The following is a 20,201-nucleotide window of genomic DNA, read 5'->3' as shown; positions in this document are numbered from 1 at the left end:
TTCCGGGTATGGAGAGACATCATCTGGATATAGTGGCTCACGTGCTCCACAGGATCCGTTTTCCCGTCGTACGAATTGAACGGTGGGCGCGCAAATCTGTCAGGCAACGGCGCTCTTTCAATGTTCGCCGAGAATGGGGACCGAGCCGCCCTGCGCAAAGCACGGCTCATTGCATCCATGGCCGCATTGCTCGGCCGTCCCTCTGGAGAGCCCGAGCCCCGATTCCCGTACTCCCGTGATCGAGAGCGACGTCGTCTGCGGTGTGATTCCGCCGAATAGGAGCGGTCTCGTTGGCGACGGGACTCCCTCGAGCCAGAACGCTCCCTGCGGCGGCGGGATCCTGATTGGTTCGACCCCATTCCGCGTCTCTCTTCCTCGGCATCGGGCCTGCCCCCTCGGTCGTCTTGACCCACTCGGTGGCGCTCATTTCTTGCTTCCAACTCCAGTTCTTGTACTAACCTTCGCAGCCGCTCGAGCTCCTCATCCCTGGCGTTGGGCTGTGTGTGCCGGGAAGCATGGGATGCCGTTCTCCCCGTTTGATAGGACCCTTCTCCAAGACCGGATCGCTCCTCTGGTGGCTCGTAAGCCGGATCCTCGCGTCTCTTCTGTCTCCGTTCCCGCCAGGTGGATCCCCGGGAAGACCCCGCCGAGTCGCTCTCTGCGTTACCTCCAGACATCTTCCTGTAAATGGGTCTCAGCGGAACCACTGCTTGGTAGGAGTTCCCACAGACGGCGCCAATTGTGCGCACCCGATACCGAAACCCGTCGGACTGGGCCTCAAGTTGGGCTCACAACTTACTTGTATAGTGGGTTTGGATTTCCAACACTGGGTCGTTCTCTCGCTGAGACCTAAGGCCCTTTCTTTTCTTTCCTCGTGGGTCTGAGTCACCTTCTCTTTTTACTCACTCTGTTCTTATACTCTCCATCTGCGCGCCATTTTTTCCAACCCTTTCTTCTCCAAACTTCCTGCATTTATAGGCCATAGTTTAGTGGAGAGGTCATAATTACTTGCCAACGAGTGCAACCGGCGGTCCACTATTATCGATCGTAAGTGGGTGGTCAGGTAGGAGTGGGAAATTATGAGGGTGGCGTTGGAACTTGGTTCCTGCCTCCACGATAGTCCTCGGGAGCGGTGGCTCTCCGGGGCGCGGCCGGGTAGGTACAGTGCAGGTCTTCCCGTGAGTCAAATATCTACTCCATGGAAATGTGTTGCCGAGAAACGATGAAGAAGCAAGGCTCGGGCTTGCAGTACGCGTGGCCCGGGGGTGGGCTGCCGGGTATAAAGGGATTGGCCTCATGGGCCATATACCCAGGCCAGGGCCCAAGGCCCAATGTAGGATATGACGCGGGGGCCGTACAGGAATGGAAACATATATATTTACAATCAATCTATATACATAATTGAGAACCATTAGAGTGAACAAATAAGGAGTGATCTACCTGTGATTGGACAAAACCAAGAGCTAAGATTGTGGCAGAAAGCTTGGCATTCCATTGCCTGGAAGCTTGCTTGAGACCATAAAGAGACTTAACAAGCTTGCACACCATAGGACTTGTTGTAACAGAAATAGAATCAGAATTGGACTCCCCCTTACTATGATAACTAGGTGGCAAGGTCATATAAACTTCTTCATCAAGATCACCATGGAGAAAGGCATTATTGATGTCAAGTTGATATAATGGCCATCCTTTAGCTGAAGCTAAGGCAATAGGAACCCTCACAGAAACTATTTTGGCAATAGGAGAAAAAGTCTCTAAGAAATCAAGACCCTCTCTTTGTGTATAACCTTTAGCAACTAGCCTAGCCTTATATCTTTCCACACTACCATCAGCATGCAATTTGATCCTATACACCCATTTGCATCCAATGGGTTTCTTACCAGGAGGTAAAGGAGTTAAAACCCAAGTCTTAGTGGCTTCTAAGGCTTGAATCTCTTTGTCCATAGCCTCTCTCCACAAAGGATCAAGAACAGCCTGAGAGAAATATTGAGGAGTTGAAGGACCCTCATTAACATTCATTAAGTAGGACTTGTATGCAGGAACCAAATGGGAATATGTCAAGCAAGCTGAAATGTCATAAGGTGAGCCCGATGGATGAGAAGTGGCAGTTGTGCTTGGTGATGCAAGTGATGTAGTACAAGCATAATCTTGCAAATACACTGGAGTTTTATGAACTCTAGTAGACTTTCTGATTTGTGGTGGATCTGCAAGGGGGTTAGTAACAATAATAGGAACAGATTTTGACAAGGAAATGGAACCATTAGACAAAACATCATTAGGAGAAGAGTTTGAAATAGGTTCAGTGACACAAGGATGAGTAGAGATGGGAAAAGACTCTGAGGAATCAAGTGGTACATCAGGTATGCTAACAGGTGTGACGAAGGTACCCAAATCACCTTCAGTAGTAGTATCAACCCCAAGAATAAAAGGATCTGTGAAATCAGAAGCTAAGGTAGAAAAAGGAAAAACATTTTCATGGAAAATCACATCTCCAGAAGTGAAAACAGTATTAGTGGTCAAATCCAAAACATTGTAACCTGTTACACCAAATGGATATCCTAAGAAAATACATTTCCTAGCTCTATGAGCAAACTTAGACCTATGATTTGAAAGAATAGAGGCATAACAAAGACACCCAAACACTCTCAAATGATCATAAGTTGGCTTAAAACCAAAAAAGCACCTCAAAATGAGTTTTATTTGACAAAAGTGAAGAAGGAGTTTTGTTTATCAAGTAAACAGCAATCAAGATGCAATGCCCCCAAAATTTTAAAGGAATATTAGACTGAAATTTGAGAGCCCTTGCTACATTCAAAATATGCTGGTGTTTTCTTTCAACAATGGCATTTTGTTGAGGGGTTTGAACACAACTAAGTTGATGTAGTATGCCTTTTTTAGCAAAAAAAATCAAACATGATGAATTCAGTACCATTATATGTTCTAATTGTTTTAATCTTCTTAGAAAACTATGTTTCAACCATAGTGCAAAATTGTTCTAAAGTGGATTGTGTTTGAGACTTATGCTTGAGCCAATAAACCCAAGTACACCTTGAGAAATCATCCACAATGGTTAAAAAAAAATTTGCAGCCAACAATAGTAGGAACAGAAAAGGGACCGCACAAATCACAATGAATCAAATCAAAACATTCATTTGAAACATGAGTACTTATAGTAAAGGGTAGCCTTTTCTGCTTGGCCAATGGAAAAATGTCACAATTGAACACTTTATTAGCATTGTCAATATGTACATTAGTGTTCCTTATCAAAGCCAACTTGGCATTTGACAAATACCCTAATCTAGAATGCCATATATCTGGCTGAGCAACAGTATTTAGAACAGAATTAACAAAACCAGCTAAAGAAAAACAAGTGATGAGGTTGATACACTTGCTTGCAGTAGATAAGGGCCTTTGACCTCCCTACCCAGACCAATTGTGCTCCAATGATCAAGGTCCTGGATGAAACACATGTTGCCAAAGAAAATTAGACAACAAAGAGTAGTTTTAGACAATTGACTAACAGAAAGAAGATTAAAACTGAATGATGGAACACACAATACATTGGTAAAAATGAGGTTTTTTGAAATCCTAACAGTTCCCACATGTGTGACTTAGGCTGTTTCACCATTAGGCAAATTAACAAAGGTGTTTACAGTAGCTATAACAGTAGTAAAACATGATAAAGAATGCACCATGTGGTCTGTTGCTCCTGTGTCAATCACCCAATCTAAACTGTTAAAGGCATTCCTATCTACAATATTGGCTGAGAAAACTGAATGCTGTAGACTAGGAAGAAAAGGTTTATTAGAGTTTATACTTGACATGAAAGCAGCATTGGTATTGAGATTGGGTGAAGCAGAAGTACCCACCACATCAGATGCCATACCAGTCAACCCTTCCACACCAGTATACATGCAAGAAGAACTTACACTTGTAGCATGAGAAGCATCCCCAAAATCAGCTCCTGAATAAGTGCTTCCAGAGTTGAGAAAGGCTAGAAGTTGCTTACATTGTGTCTTGGAAATAGGGCATTGATTTGTGACAACCATGGCTTTGTCTGCATCATTGACAGAATTACATGATGCTTGATTTGCACTAGTCTCCCCTTTAGGCTTGTAACCAGGAGGGTACCTATGCAATTTATAGCATTTATCAATGGTATGCCCTTGCATATTGCAATGTGTGCAAAAAGGTCTCTCCTTCTTACCATTTCCTTTGTTCCAATTAGAATTGAAGTTTCCTTTGGAATTGGTGTACATAGCCATAGTATCTGACTGAGAGGATCCAGCAGCTCCATAACCAATATTCTTGTGAGATTCTTCTTGAAGCACCAAGGAGTATACTCTGCTCATTTGGGCTTTGATACCATGTAAAAAAAAAAAAAAAAAAAAAACTCTCTCTAAATAGAAACTATCTTCTCATTGATTGAAAATGAATACAAAATCGCTCTACCTTTCCTTATATACACAGTTATGTACAAAAAAAGAATAACTACCTCTCCGGATTTTATGGGGAGAATTGTTACAGCTAAGTACTACCTAGCTATGACACATGTACATCCACTTGGCATCATTCCTTGTATAGAGTGTATGATCTGATCATGATAAGGAATGGACTACAACAAATCTTCTAAGTCTTCATCACTTAGGCTTGTATCTCTGTTTTGCTTTTGATACTGAGATGCACTACGTATTGCATTCAATTACAGGCTTCCCTGTTCCTGTGATGCATGCTGAGCTACTCCCTTATGCACACTGCCCTGCAACTCCCCTTGACATTTAGTGCTAGTTTCATGCTTGCATACTTGTTGCTGCTAAAGACATGCACTTGATTTATCATTACTTTTAACATCTAGCAAGCACGTTTTGTTCTATCACAAAATTTGAAAAGGTTCTCTCACCTATGTGAGGTCCTTTGTGCTTAGCTAATTAGAGAAAACTAGGGTCCCCAACCCAGCTTTCAAGAGACCAGCATTTTTCGTGTAAGTTATACATGAAAAAGTAAGGGGAAAAAAAAAAGACGAAATGAAGTAAAAGAGAAAAGAACAATTCATTTTCATGCAGAATGCAAACAAATAGGGTACATCACATGGGGACTCCCAGTTTGCTGGTTGGATCATTGGATGGGAACAAAACCAACACACAAGATTGTTGGATTTGAACCAAATAAACTACTTAGTCAAATTTTTTTTTTTTTTTTTATATAAATTTTTCCCACTTTTCATATTGACCAAATGTCCCCAAATATCTTTACATTCATAGCAGTGTATAGGGGCAAACATGTACCATCCTCACATCTCATCAAATGATTCAAACCAATACACCATAAGGCAAAATGTAGAACATGAAACACAAGCAGTTGGTCTGCTCAAGGCCTCAGACGCTCACTTCTAGCTTGAAAACTAAATCCAAGCAGTTGCTAAATCAAAGCAGTGTCGAGAATACAGTCAATACAACATAAGGCAACTGTTTGGATTTAGTTTCAAGCTAGAATGCAAGTCTGTCAACTACAACTGCAATAGTCGGCTCCAACGCTCAATTGTAAAATATGGATCATATTTCCATCCGTATTCTTCATTGATGGCCTAAGGTGGTCTCTCTTATGGTACCACCTCATGCCATCAAGAAGAACATGGAATGGTGAGTAGGGATGGCAATTTTGCCCCGCCCCTCCCCGCTTCACCCATGCGGGTTTTCCACGCCCCGCAAAGGTGGTGGGGCGAGGATGGGGCGGGATTTTAGACCTGCACCACGGGGCAGGGTGGGGATGAGTTTATACTTTTTAGCCTTGCCCCGCCCCGCATTAATAAGGGTTAAATTGTAATTTTTTCATACCCTAAAACCCTATTATTTAAACAAAAATATCATCAGTTTATTTTATTCTACCTAAGGTGGCTCTACCTCTTTTTTCTCTCTAGCAAAGTTGGAAATAAGATACCAATTTTAACATTTTTTTTTTTTTGTCTTTATTAGAAACAAATTTATACACTATTTGAATTACTAATTTCATTCATGATTTATACATCTTTCTCAACTTACTTTTCATCATGAACATAATATATATATATATATATATATATATTTAATGAGGTACGGGTCTAAGGCTATGTGTGTCATTGTTTTTGTAATTTTGTGTGGGCATTTGGCTGGTTAACAACACTGTTTCTTTATGCTTGTCAAAATCCATATTGGTTTGATTGCCGATATTGGTTTGTAATCAAAACTAAATTGGCTGGGTTTTTGTTTTTNATGAATTTTTGGGAATAGACATAGAAGAAGAAGAAGAATTATCAAAATCATCCAAAAACAATAACAACAAAGACATCATCATATTCCAAACCTTAAATCTCTCACATTTAGAAATTTGAGGGAGTGGGAAGAATGGACTAGGATGGGAGAAACAACAGAAGAAGAAGAAGAAAAGATAATAGTACTAATGCTTTTGTTACTAATAATACTCCAAAAATAAAAATAATGCCACTTCTTCATTCCTTGAAAATTCGGTGGTGCGGCAATCTGAAGTCTCTGCCAGACTACCTGCTTAATACTCCATTACAGGAATTGGATATCTATGGATGTCCAATTCTCAAGCAGCATTGCGAAAGAAGGATAGGAGATTTCTGGCGCAACATTTCTCACATTCCAAAGATCAAAATTTGTGCAAGAAGACGGCCAATGTAAGTCTTCTTTTCTTGCAAAACTATCCTATCAAATTTATAAATACGTATATGGATTTGTGCAAATAGGCGCAGCTAATTAACTTCTATATTTATCCCATCAAAAACAATTAATTAATTAATAATACTGCCAAAAACCACGTCCCTTCCCTTGATAAATTTTCCCAATAATCACAAACTACCGCCACTAAATCATTCTATTTGTTTGGGTTGTGATCCTTGTTGCTCTAATCTCTCAGTGGTATTGGTATGGGTTCTATTTTATTTTATTTTTCTTCTTCATTTTTTTCTCAGTGGTACGAAGACTCCGATGAAGACGACTCCTCCATTCGCACCTTCACCACAGCTCGCCTCGACGCCGCCAACGCGGGTGGAGGCTCTGGCTCGGCTCGGCTCGCCACGGTTAAGGAAGTTGAAGATCAAGACGGAGAATCTGAGCTACTCCGCCACGGTTAAGACCGAGAATTCGGATGGCACGAAGGACGGTGGGGCCGAGGGGACCGGTACGGCGGGTCCCACAGGTCTTATTTCTAGTTACCTTTAATATTTCTATCTTGGATTAATTGCTCGAATTCCATTGTGTGTTTAGATTAGTGATTATACTAGATAACACCATTTTAACTTTTTTATTGATTGATTGATTGATTTCAATAAATTTTTGTTTTTAGCTACAAGTAGAGTTTTTTCGAATGATGATGGCGAGAGTAAAGAGAGATATAAAGCCTCTGTTTATGAAATCTCTCCAAGTTTTTTCCTAATATAAGATGTTCTTCTTGTAATATCTTTTTGTTCTTGATTTCAATTCCGTGTTTTTATTGGCTTGCTTGTTATTTGAGCTATATATTATTTGTTATTTTTTCTTTGATTTATTACTAATTCATGTGATTAATCTTAACCATCTTGATAAAAATATGTTTTTGCATTTGCCATTTTGGTGAAATAAAAAAAAATAAAAAAATAAAACCCTAAATACATTCCTACTATTCCATGTCAATGTCAATATTGTCTCCCCTATTCAGGTGATTCAGGTTGAACCTGTTTCACTTTTCTCCTTGCTATTCTTTACTTTTATCTCAAACAAACTTAAGCGTCTTTAAATGATCATCATTATTCAATCCAGGATGCTGGCTGGGGCACATCCATCAAGTAATTATGCTGCCCAGGTCTATTCTGTTCTCATTGACTTTATTCTTTTTGAAGTGTTTCCCTGCATTAATTCTTCTTGATCAAATCTGCCAATTTTAAAGAGAATCAATCTCTCTTGAATTAGCTTCACCAAATTCTTGTAGGTTAGAAAATCTTATGAAAGATTCATAGCAATGTATGTTTCCCTTGTTAGCTGAGATGTGGAGTGTTGCTTGATTGTGGAGTCACCATTTTATCTTGAAGGAGCTAGTGGACTGTTTGAATAAGACAAAGAAAATGGGCACATGGTTATAGTAATTGTTGAAGTTACGAAACTTCTTCTTGAAATAATGCAGACAAAAGACTAGCTGGACATTTGTATGTGGATATCTCAGGGGTTTTAGGTATGGATGCTAGGATGTAAGTCTTGCTTTGGAGTTAACTGTGTTGTTTGCCATGCCTGGAAATTGTGAACATCTCAGTTTTGAAATATAGTAAAGAAAGAACTTGGAGAGGATTATTTGTGTAGCGACTAATTCTAACTTTAAGGGCTGTCTATTATTTCCTTCATTTTGCTTTCTGACATGGTGCTAGAGATGTTAATGTAATTTCAACTGCTTGAGTTGCCCCTTTTCAGTTTAGTAAATGGTAAATGTAGCACTAGAACATGACAGTTCCTTCATTTAGGAATTGTCAGCCTCTATACAAGATGCAAACTTAAGAACCATTGATTTGGTTATAGGTAAATCATGTGGCAGTTTACATTTTTTTCTTTTCCAGTGAAACCTTTAAGGTCCCTAACACTTTTCATAGTTGTGTAGCAGATTGAGTTATTCTTTGCTTTCTTGATTTGATAAATAACAATTTTGGTGCATTGTGAAGAACATGATCAGAGCAGGGGTTACGCAATGATATAAAAGTTGTTTCCGGTGTTAAGATTTAAAAATTTAAAAATAAAACAATAAATGGAAAATCTCTACACCCATTATCCTGAGCTAAAATAATATAAAATCAAGGCATTGAGAGTAGTTTGTAGAAAAATAGTATTTGATTAAATGTAATATGGTTTATTTAGCAAGTTGGTCTGGTGGAGTGCCTATCGGGAAAGATGTTCAACATGAAGTAAAGGGGGAACCACCTGTAACCTGAGCAGGATTTTGAAGATGAAAACTTGGTCAAACGCAGTGAGGTTTATCCATCAAGTTGGCCTTCTGGTGTGCCTATTAAGGAAATTGTGGGTTGCAACAGCATAGAAAAAGATACAGGAATTGTTGTTTGTGGAGATTCCTTTTTTTTTTTTTTTTTTTTTTCATATAAAAGTTCATTCAAGGGAAATGGTTTTAGAAAACATTGTACATGAGGTCAAAGAAAAACATGATTATTGTAGTGTAATGAATATGGTTTAGGATCAGTTAATATTGTTTGGGTCTTTATGGAGTTTCTTTATGTTGGCTATTTAGAATAATGTGACATAAATCTTATACTTTTCTTTTAGGCATGCATGTGGATTGATGATGATCAAGATAATGAATCCGGGCAAGAAATCAATGACAAAGATTATGTGGTTAAGGTATACAAGATTGAGGACATTAGTGATGAAGAAGATGGGACGGAGCATAAGGACCTGTCAAAAAGAAGATTGGACTAAGTATAAGGCGGATGAAGAAGTGTAATAGACAATGATGAGAAGGTGTTTTGCGGAGCTTAACAGAAAAGAGCATTTGACATACACAGAAGAAGACAAAGACTTTAAAGACAAACGATGAGGTGAAATTCCTTGATTACTTGCATGATCATCATTTTCAATCTGTGTTTATTGCTACTTTGTACCTATTATTTCTGGTTGCCTTTAATATTTATATCTTGGATCAATTTTTAAATCCAATTGTGTTTAGATTAATGATTATAGTTGTTAAAACTATATTAACATTTTATTGACTGGTTTTATTGAATTTTTACATGTTCGTGTGTTAGGGATCATGAAGTTTAGTCACAAGTAGAGTTTTTATAAATGATGATAGTGAGAAATATGAAGCCTCTGTTATGGAAGTTTGGGTTGACTTTAACTCTCCCTTTTTAAAGATTTATTTGACTCTCCCCTTAGAACCAGAAGGATCAATCCCTCCTTGCTGCCTTCCTTGCCACTCTCTAGGTTTGTGTTCTTTCCTTGAGATAGATATGATCATTATAAAGTAGAGATGAAAATGATTTCAAGTCATAGTGCGTGGTTTTTTTTAATGCTCTGTTTGATGTAGGAAATTAGGAGGTGTGGCTTACAGTTGTAGCGGTAGGAATACTAAAGACAATTGACAATGACATTCCAGTACTCCTCGAGGTATACACAACTCTAAAATCTGATGGTCATGTATATCTCCTAATAGAAAACCATGATTACACTACTGTCTGGAGGCTCAAGAAATAATTCATGCAACCCATGTTCAATCGTAATGTATTAAGAATGATACCTGTGTTGTCAAGTTAATGGGCTGCTACAGTGGTAAGCTTCATTCATCTAAAGAGCTATTTTAACATAACTAAGAGTTAACACTTGAGAAATTATTGGATTGATCCGAACATGTACTTCCTGTTGCAAAAAAGCTATTTTAAGATTTATTTTAATTTTTTAGGATAATTACACTTTACCCACCTGTGGTTTGCCCCGATTTCTATGTGCCTACCTGTGGTTCAAATTTTGACACTTTGCCCACCTGTGCTTGTCACCGTTTATGCGCCGTGTGCCCACCTCTCCCTCACCGTTACTCTAACACATATTATGTAAAAAACAACAGGCCAAACGGATCAAAACACTCCTCAGCTCATGAGTGAGACGAACAACATGAATAAAGTTACGTTGTAGTTGCTCTAAATCTTAAATTTTCATCTCTCAATCTGAGAGCACAAATCATGTAGAAGCCGAATTTGACTGGTAGAAGCCATCCTAACAAACTTTGGGAAATTCATATCAACAAACAAGAAATTTATCCAAATAAAGAAGACCCACAAGGCAACTCAACTGGGTATGTAAAATATTCAGCAAAAAAAAAAAAAAACTGGGTATGTAAAATATGAGACAAACCCAAAAAGAAATTGACTTTTACATAGCTATTTCAAACAAAGATAAAGTCAGAAATTTAGATTATAAGAATGAAAAAGATTATAGGCGACTTAATCCGCCTCTGGGACCTCCGCAACCACTCGATCGAGTCGCTCTGCGTGCTATCCGCCTCTGGGACCTCCGCGACCACTCGATCGAGCCGCTTTGCATGCTGAACAACAGCAAGACCTCCGAGTTTTGAGCTCTGCTCACTTCGTTCCCACCCAATCACTACCGATCTGGGTTTTCAACCATGGATTTAAAGAGAGAGAGAGAGATAAAGATGATGAGTTAGAGAGAGAGAGAGGAGAGAGGACTAGACATCAAGAGCTTGAACCGAGAGAGCCTTAAAGATCTGGGTTTTCGGCTGGTGGTGGCGGTAGCGGAATCAGTGTTCAACCTGTGATTTGGGTTTTCGGCTGTCAGATGCGGTGGTAATGGCTTGAACCAAGAGATAAAGCTTGATTGAGAGAGAGAGACATCCAACGGTTTGAGAGAGAGAGAGAGAGAGAGAAATCCAGGAGTTTGATTGTGAAGTTTATAGCTTTGTTGGTTATTTTGGATAATTTAGATGTTTTATTATTGATTTGGTTAGCTTTTGATTTACTGGATTTGGAGATGTTTGGGATGAAATTTTTTGTATTTAGTTGAATTTGTGTGTATGAGAAATGTTGGAAAAGAGAATATTTGAGCACTTTGTCCTTCGTTCTTCGTTCAATGATGGGCTGGCTTACTCCATAAAAGAAGGCATAGTCAATTGGGAAATTGTCATTACCATAAAGACTTAGGAAAGCGTAAATGTTAACAGTGAAAGGTGCATTATTCCTGCTTAGAAACTGGACAATCTGAGTCATTAAGTTAGTGATCTTGTGTATGTTGATCTGGGTTTTTTTTGGTATGTTCTTCATGTTCAAAATTTGTCTGAATAAAGAGAAAGAGAAATACCACTTTTTGATCTTTTTTTTCTTACATTTTTGTGCTATTTTTTGTTTTGGGAGGAGAGAAACATAAAACTTGAGCAAAAATACTGATTTACCCTTAATTTTAACAGAGGTGGATTACGGCGCATAAACGGTGACAAGCACAGGTGGGCAAAGTGTCAAAATTTGAATCACAGGTAGGCACATAGAAATCGGGGCAAACCACAGGTGGGTAAAGTGTAATTATCCCTAATTTTTTTCATATAAAAGTTCATTCAAGGGAAATGGTTTTGGAAAAACATTGTACATGAGGTCAAAGAAAAATATGATTACTGTAGTGTAATTGAATATGGTTTAGGATCAGTTAATATTGTGTGGGTCTATGCGAAGTTTCTTTATTTTGGCCATTTAGAATAATGTGACATAAATCTTATGCTTTTCTTTTAGGCATGGATGTGGATTAATGATGATCAAGACAGTGAACAAGAAATCAATGACAAAGATTAGGTGGTTGAGGTATACAAGATTGAGGATAGCAGTGATTAAGAAGATGGGACTAAGCATAAGGACTTATCAATTGGGCTAAGTATACGGCGGATGAAGAAGTGGAAGTAGACAATTATGAAAGCGTGATTTGCGAAGCTGAACAGTATAGGGCGATTGACATACACAGAAAAAACAGATACATATTATGGGACAGGGTAGTAAGAGGAGGGTGTTGAAACAGACAGAGACTTTAAAAAGACAAAATGATGAGGTGAAATTCCTTGATTATTTTTCATGATCATCATTTTCAATCAGTGTTTATTGCTACTTTGTGCCTATTATTTCTGGTTACAATTAATATTTCTATCTTGGATCAATTTTTTGAATCCCATTGTGTTTCGATTAATGATTATAGTTGTCAAAATTTAAAACTATTTTATTGATTGGTTTTATTGAATTTTTGTGTGTTTGTGTGTCAGGGATCATGAATTTTAGATACTAGTGGAGGTTTTTTGAATGATGATAGTGAGAGAGAAGAGGGATCTAAAGCCTCTGTTAACTCTCCCTTTTGCAGCATTTCTTTGACTATTGCCTCAAAACCAGGACCACTCCCTCTCTTGCCACTCTTAGGGTTTGTGCTCTATCCTTGAGATGGAAATGATCATTATAAAATAGAAATGGAAAAGATTGCCAATCATTGTATGCGGTTTTTAATAAAGCCCTGTTTCATGCAGGAAATTAGGAGGTGTGGGCTTACAGTTGCAGTGGTTGGATACCGAACACAATTGACGATGACATTCCAGTACTCCTCAAGTTGTAAACAACTCTAAAATTTGATGGCCACATTTTTTTTTTTTTTGATAAGTAAGAAAAAATTTATTGAACAAGGTCTCACTTCATGCAAAAAGCATGAAGTAACAGAAAACCATGATTTGATATTGAAACTCTCTTATCGGACCTTATCCTCTTCCTAGTTTAGGTTATTAATTATCCTTTGGTTCTGGCACTACTGTCAGGAAACTCAATAAAGTGGTCATACACCCCATGTTCAATCATAAAGCATTAAGAATGGTATCATTGTCATCAAGTTAATGGGCCGCAACACTGGTAAGTTTCATTAATTTGAATAGCTATTTTAATTGAACAAAGAGTTGGTTTTCTATGTTGTGGTCATGTGGAGTTAAAATTTGAATTTTTGGAGATCCCTAATTTTGATTAGAATGGGTTATGTGTTATTTAGAAGTTTCTACACAATGATAATTTGAAGATTTGAAATTTGTTTAAAAAATATTACTCTTTTCGGTAGGAAATTTGGAGGACTACCATTAAAGTTGTTGTGGCTTGATTTCCTAAAATCATTGACAATGTCACATCAATTGGAACTACAGTACTCTCTATGCTTTAATTGATTTGTTAACTGCAGGTCAAATCTAACTCATCTGAATATAATCTCAATCTGGTATTAGAAACAGCATAAGACTAGAAGATCCAAACCATTTATGAGGAAGGAAGATCAAGATCAATCTCAAAGAAACAACCCATTTGGCTGGTCATGGATTCAGCTGTGGAAAGAAATAAGCATGAGCCTGAATCTTCCAGTCCAAAAGGAAAGTTACGAGAGATTGACTCTCAAAATATGGTACATGATATATTTTTCCTGTTACTCCTGTTTTGTTTGCTCAATTGACAAAAGCATTCTTATTTTTTCTTATACTATGCATGAAAGTCTTTGGTAGCTCTGTTTTGTGACATGAATTGGTACCATCTGTGCTGGGTTAATTTTATGCTCCTCATTGTGCTTAGGAAGTAATAAATTGCTGCAATTCTGTTGATTTTGATGTTTGTTAGTTTAGATAAACTTGGAAAAAGATTACGGAAAGGCATCCAGTTGTTAATTAGAGGGCTTTGGTTTGTTTTTCTGCTGCTATTTGTAAGCATGCCTTCATTTGTCGGCTAACTCTTATGGATAGACTTCCCACTCCTGACAGGGTTGATAAATGGGGGTAAGTCTGATCTAGTATGTATGTTCCACAGGAGAAAGCAAGAGTCCAGAGATCACATATTCCTATGACTGTTCCTCTAATAAAAGGCTATAGCAATAGGTGTTAAGGTTTTGTTTAGTCTGCAAGCTACTGAATGATTGGAGTTCAGTGTTTTGCTGAGGTATTCACTCCTTGAAAGTAAATGTTTTAGAACTATTGTTTGCAAGTTGGCTTGGGCTGCCATTTTGTGATATATTTGCTTGGTTTTTTTAAAAAAATTTATCTCAGTCATAAAAATTTTAAAAAAAATTATTTTAACTATTTTTTTTTATTGCTCAGATGATGATTGCTCAGATGATGTCTCATCCATCAATTCTTTATTGGTTAGAATTCCAAATTCCTTTTCACATGTTATAACTCCTTGAAATAGAGATTAAAATCTTAAAATTGATTTCTTTTTGAGAACATTTTGTTGTTGTCTATTGCAATATTATGCCATCTTTAAACTTCTTACTTCTAATTGATGCTTGTTAATTTGAATAATCCCTGTATGGAAGACGTTGGGCTTCTGATCCCCTACTCCTTTGCAAATCTGCCTCCAACAAATGCGTGTGCAAAACTCCACTCAAATTTCATGCAAGGTTGATAGAAGATGCCCATAGAAACTGACAATGGCAAACAGAATGGCGAGGCAGCTATACCAGATGCTTGGATGTGGCAAATCAAAGATCAGCTCATCATAGCTTATTTATTTCTCCCTACCAAAAGAAACAATACCCACATGTAAAGGAAGTTTGGCAAGAATTTGGGCATATAAGTAAAGATCCTAAATAGCCAATGAAGTAAGTCTTTCTCTTTTGCATATTAATATTGCCAATGACTAAATCTTCTCTTATGGTTGTCATTAATGACTCAGATCACAAATGAGGATCATTAAGCTAGTTGCACAAAGTTATAAGCATGGAAAATGGTGTTGTGCACTATGGTGGTGAGCTTTATAGTGACAATGACTTCAAAAATTGGGTTTTAGTTTCATCATTTGAAGCCTTAATGTCTCCGTTTCTTCCTCATCATTAGGCATTCATTGAAGGTTTGCCTTTTCCTGACTTGAACATCTATCCGTTCTTTCATTGGAAATTCTTTGCCCATAGTGTTTGCTGAGATTGTGCTTGTGCAGAGTCAGCCACTTATTTGCAAAGTACTTGAAACTGAACCATATAAAACTTTGGGTTTTGGCACTTATGTGCTGAGATTGTTCCCTGTTAGCCTTTTCATATTATCTAAAGTAGAACAATATAAATAGTGGTAGCCCAGGCTAGTTCATACAACTACTCCCCACTACAACAGTATTTCTTTGCAACAACTCCCGCAATTATTAATCAAACTGTTGCCAAATCCTTCTAAAGAAGGAGCATTCACATTGAAAGAACAAATGCTCCTTGCTTTCCGTACAATTGTTGCAAAAACTAGAGTTTCATCTTTGTATCCTCACCTAATTAATATGTCAAACTTTGCTCATAAGTACATTTTTCTATTTTCTATCCTTCGTCCGGAATCATTGATCTTGTTTGTAAAAACTAATGCAGGAGAAGCACAGTTTTATATTGGTGAAAATTTTTGAGCAAGGATGCACCTCAGATAGCTATGTCTTACATTCTAGAGCAAGATATATTTGGTAAGCTCCATTGGCTGCAAAGCTTGATACATTAGAATAACAAAGCTCCCTTCCTCTCTGCCCTATATCATTTACCTTGTTAATAAATTTCTATACTAAGTTCATAGATTGTAACTATGCTGGGCAATGAGGTACTATTCAAAATTTTGAATGTAGCATGTCATGGAGGTGAAGAAGAAATAAGGTCAACCAGTGACAAATGGATGTCAAGAAGAAATAAGGTCAACCAGTGACACATGAATTGGAAACTAGGCAATTGGCGTTATGCGTATCTGTAAGTACCACTTTCCATATCTGTTTGAATGTGAATGACTGGTTTTCTGGTTTATCACTATAGGGGCGGGTGGTGGTTTCTAAAGTAACAGAAAAAATTGTTTGTACAAGTGCATGATTTTGTTAAATTTCATTTTTCTGATAATTCATGTCCTAGGATAATATTGCAGGAGTGCTAATGTGTTAATTATGTTCAATCATCCAGTGGTATATGAATGCTTTGGTTCATCATCCCTTGGTGATTCTCCAAACAATTTGGGAGGCTATTAGCTATATGATGAAACGGGGCAATCAATCAGGCATTATTTTTACTGGTACTTGAGCTGTTGGCACCTTATTAATCAGTATTATAAATGCTGGGTTACTTTTACGCTCCTCATCATGCTTAGGAAGTATTGAATTGATTCTTTTCTATTGATTTTGAAGTTTGTTAATGTAGATCAATTTGGAATAAGATTAGGGAAAAGCATTCAATTGTTGATTGGAGGGGTTGGTTTTGTTTTCAGCTGCTGTTTGCAAGCAATACCTTCATTTCTTGGCTATCTGTCATGATAAACTTCCCACTCCTGACATGGCTGGTAAATGAGGATACAATTCTGATCTCATTTGTATGTTCTGTAGGAGATATCTAGAGTCCAGGCAAGCAGTTGAATGACTGGAATTCCATCTTATGCTGGAATATTCATTCCTTTAAAGTTATAACTATTGTTTGCAAGTTAGCTTGGGCTACCCTCATTTATCATATGCGGTGGCTTCAAGGCAATGCTAGAGTTCGCAAGGTGTGCAAGATAGTAATTTTTGGCTGATGTGGTATATCAGTTTCTGTTTTTGTGTAAAAGTGTTATTGTTTGTGTGTTCTGCAGTGTTTTGCTGTTTATGTTGTGTTCTTGTTTAGAGGAGCCACGTTGTTTGTGTTATGTTCTGTAGCAATTTGTTGTTTTTGTTGTGTCAAGGTTGAACTGTTTTTTGATATCTTTGCTTCATTTGTCAGATCATCGGGGCTTCTTTATTTCTCCCAGCCAAAAGAAACAATCCCCACATTACAAGGAATTTTGGAAAGAACTTGGGATATGAAAAAAGATTCTAAACTGCCAATGAAGTTAGTCTTTCCTTTTTGCATATTAATATTGCCATTGACTAAATCTTCTCTAATTGTCCTTCAAGAATCGATCTGATGCTTTATTTCGTTTTATATTTGGCACATAATTGTTTGAAGTTCTTCTATATTTCACGGCATTTGTATGTTAATTGTGGTTGTCATTCTCAACTCAAATCACAGATGAGGATCATTAAGCTAGTCGCACAAATTTATAAGCATGGGAAATGGTGTTGTGCACTATGGTGGTGAGTTTTATAGTGATAATGACTTGAAAAGTTGGGCTTTAGTTTCATCATTTGAAGCCTCAATGTCTCCGTTTCCTACTCATCATCAGGCAAACATTGAAGGTTTTCCTTTTTCTGATTTGAACATCTATTTGTGGTGACTATGTGCAAAAAACATATGTTCTTAGCTATCCAATCTTTCTTTTGCAGTTCATTGCCCGTAGTGTTTGCTGTAATTTTCCTCAGACAACCACTTATTTGCAAGGTACCTGAAATTGAACCATATGAAACTTTGGGGTTTTGGTACTGCATATCTCATCCAATACAGGTAGCTATTGTTCTTTTCTTTGTTTTGATAAATTAAAAAAAAGATAATGCAGAGCTATTGTTCTTTTTTTATAGCCTTTTCATATTATCTATAGTAGAATAATATAAATATGGCTGCCCAGGCTAGTTCATACAAAATGGCTTTGAAGATACTCCCTCTCAATAACTACACTCCCCACTCCAACAATATTTCTTTACAAAAACTCCAGCGCTTATTAATCAAACACAAAAAGCACAGAGTTTCATATTTCTATCCTCACCTGATTAATATGTGAAGCTTTGCTCATAAGTATGTTTTCTAGTTCCTTTTGCATATTAATACCTATTATAGGATTACAGCTTTAGTCCTCATAATTCATGGGTAATTAACTTGAACTTTCTCTACATTCTCAACTTCTAGTTTAATTATCTGCCATGGAAAAATGATCCAGCCTTGGCTAACCTTTTTCTTTTCTTTTGTTTTATCTACCCCCAAAAAATTGGCAGATATGCATATGGATATATTTGCCTACCTTCAAGCTTTGCAAGTAACAAAACAACTTTTCTAGGGATGCATACACCTCCCATTGCAGTCTTTTAAAGCTGGCCAGCTTGCAGATTGTGCAGCCACTTCTTTCATACTCATGGCCTGGGTGCCTAACCATTAGTATTGCACAACTGCGTTGTACAAACACTAGGGATTGCACATTTTTATTAACATTGTTATGCCACTCTCATAATATTTTTAAAGTATTTTTCATGTGTATTATTTTCATACTAAGCTACACTTTATTTCTACAAAATTTAATGCAACACAAGTGCTAAATGTCTCTTTTAGATTTCTACTGCCTATTGCTTCCATGCTTTGGAGACCTAAAGATTTTCTAGCTGATTGCTGAATGGGGAACAATACACAATATATGGTCCAATCAGAGTCCACGCACATAGGCTTAATTTATGCAGTAATCTTCCAATCAAAAGTACGAGTTGACATTAGAACATAACCATTAGTAGAGGAAAGTCAATTAAATTTGAAAAAAGAGGTATAGAAAAAGTCATTTTTTTTAGCAATTTTATGAAACAAAGTCTAGCAAGATACATAGCTACAAACAATTAACACTGAATAAACTGTCTATTACATGTGGAACAAGAACTTGGAGACAAGGTTACATTGCAAGAAATGGAAGTGGTATCAAGTCAACTAAAACATTACAAAAGTGAAATATGCCTTTTTTTTAATTTAATTTTTCAAAAAAATTTATTTGTTTAATTTAAGGAATGTATATATGTAGTTATTTACCGGAAGTCCACCACCTTTTTTTTATTTTTTGGGCAAATGAATTACTTTCTTAGCAAAGTATAAAATAACTGTTAATAGTTAATACCCTCTCCTTGTGTGTTTCTCTTTTATAAAAAAAAAATAATAATAATAAAATTAAAAAAAAATAAAAATTCAATTAATGCCCATTTTTACAAGCCCCAAGATGGAAAAGCCCAGTTATTATGGACCCTTATTATATTATTTTTTTATTATGTGGCCTAAATCCATGAAAAAGTGGCAAACTTCTATTGGTTTGTTTTTGGACTCAAGTTCATATAAAGAAATATTTTCTACAATATTTGCTACATCTGGTGGGTGGAGAACCAAAACACAAAAAGAGTCTATAAGAGCTTACATGTGCAAATTATTAATGTTGTTTACTAGAAAAGGGAAATATAACTATATAAGTGTAGTTTGCATGCATTGTCAATTGATAGAATCATTTAGGTTTCAAACTAAAAGTTTCCATAGTTGCAACAATTAACATAATCAAATTGCTCATAAATATTGTTTTTTCTATTTTCTCCCCTTCTTTTGTCCTGAATCCCTAACCTTGTTTTTAAAATTTTGCAATCTAAACCTATTGGAGAAGTACATTTTATACTAGTGAAAATTGTTAAGCAAGGCTGCTCCCCAGAAAGCCTTGTCTTACAATTTGGCACAAAATAGCTAATTGATGAAGCTCCACAGGCAAAGCTCGATAACGAAGCTCCCTTTGTTATTTGTCCTGAATCATTGACCTTGTTTATAAAACTCTATGCGCAGATCATGGATGCAACAAAAACTGATAGATGATGCTCCATTCAACATGATGAATGTAGCATGTCATGGATGTCAAGCAGTTATGCATGAACAGGAAACTAAGCAATTACCTTTATATGTATCTGTAAATTATTCTTTTCAAATTTTTATTTTGAATGTGAATGACGTTTATCTCCATCTAAGCAGATGCTTGTGTTTATGGCAAAATTGATTTGTATAAGCAGAATGCTTTTGTTAAATTTCACTTTTCTGATGATT

General features: G+C 37.0%; 1 protein-coding gene across 27 annotated transcripts; it reads left to right on the top strand.

Annotated features, from left to right (window-relative positions):
* Positions 1–6,254: 6,254 nt before the first annotated feature.
* On the top strand, positions 6,255–20,163 carry LOC136068766 (uncharacterized). Of its 27 annotated transcripts, none has more exons than XM_065776369.1 (21): positions 6,255–6,676; positions 6,971–7,197; positions 7,797–7,839; positions 9,297–9,568; positions 9,776–9,953; positions 10,057–10,136; positions 11,947–12,043; positions 12,263–12,572; positions 12,781–12,932; positions 13,036–13,114; positions 13,318–13,408; positions 13,768–13,940; positions 14,841–15,125; positions 15,870–15,958; positions 16,115–16,232; positions 16,437–16,545; positions 16,853–17,010; positions 17,223–17,330; positions 17,511–17,677; positions 17,765–17,882; positions 18,368–18,699. In XM_065776369.1, the coding sequence occupies exons 1-4, from the start codon at positions 6,474–6,476 to the stop codon at positions 9,472–9,474; spliced, it is 651 nt and encodes a 216-aa protein (XP_065632441.1). In that variant the 5' UTR covers positions 6,255–6,473; the 3' UTR covers positions 9,475–9,568; positions 9,776–9,953; positions 10,057–10,136; positions 11,947–12,043; positions 12,263–12,572; positions 12,781–12,932; positions 13,036–13,114; positions 13,318–13,408; positions 13,768–13,940; positions 14,841–15,125; positions 15,870–15,958; positions 16,115–16,232; positions 16,437–16,545; positions 16,853–17,010; positions 17,223–17,330; positions 17,511–17,677; positions 17,765–17,882; positions 18,368–18,699. The 27 variants fall into 27 exon arrangements, 25 of the variants coding, with proteins under 25 accessions (XP_065632441.1, XP_065632438.1, XP_065632431.1 ...); XM_065776366.1 differs by having other exon boundaries at positions 13,725–13,940; XM_065776359.1 differs by having other exon boundaries at positions 13,318–13,940; positions 16,115–16,142; positions 16,180–16,232.
* Positions 20,164–20,201: the final 38 nt, after the last annotated feature.

The sequence above is a fragment of the Quercus suber genome, unplaced genomic scaffold (assembly GCF_002906115.3).
Source record: "Quercus suber isolate HL8 unplaced genomic scaffold, Cork oak 2.0 scaffold_132, whole genome shotgun sequence".
Classification (NCBI taxonomy): Eukaryota; Viridiplantae; Streptophyta; class Magnoliopsida; order Fagales; family Fagaceae; genus Quercus; species Quercus suber.
This window is presented reverse-complemented; position numbering and strand designations above follow the sequence as displayed.

Excerpts from the sequence above, each read along its gene's own strand:
- LOC136068766 (XM_065776357.1), top strand. The coding sequence starts at position 6,474 with ATGCCACTTCTTCATTCCTTGAAAATTCGGTGGTGCGGCAATCTGAAG. Across the intron at positions 6,677-6,970 it reads TGTGCAAGAAGACGGCCAAT|TGGTACGAAGACTCCGATGA; the intron begins GTAAGTCTTCTT and ends TTTTTTTCTCAG. Across the intron at positions 7,840-9,296 it reads CAAGTAATTATGCTGCCCAG|GCATGCATGTGGATTGATGA; the intron begins GTCTATTCTGTT and ends CTTTTCTTTTAG.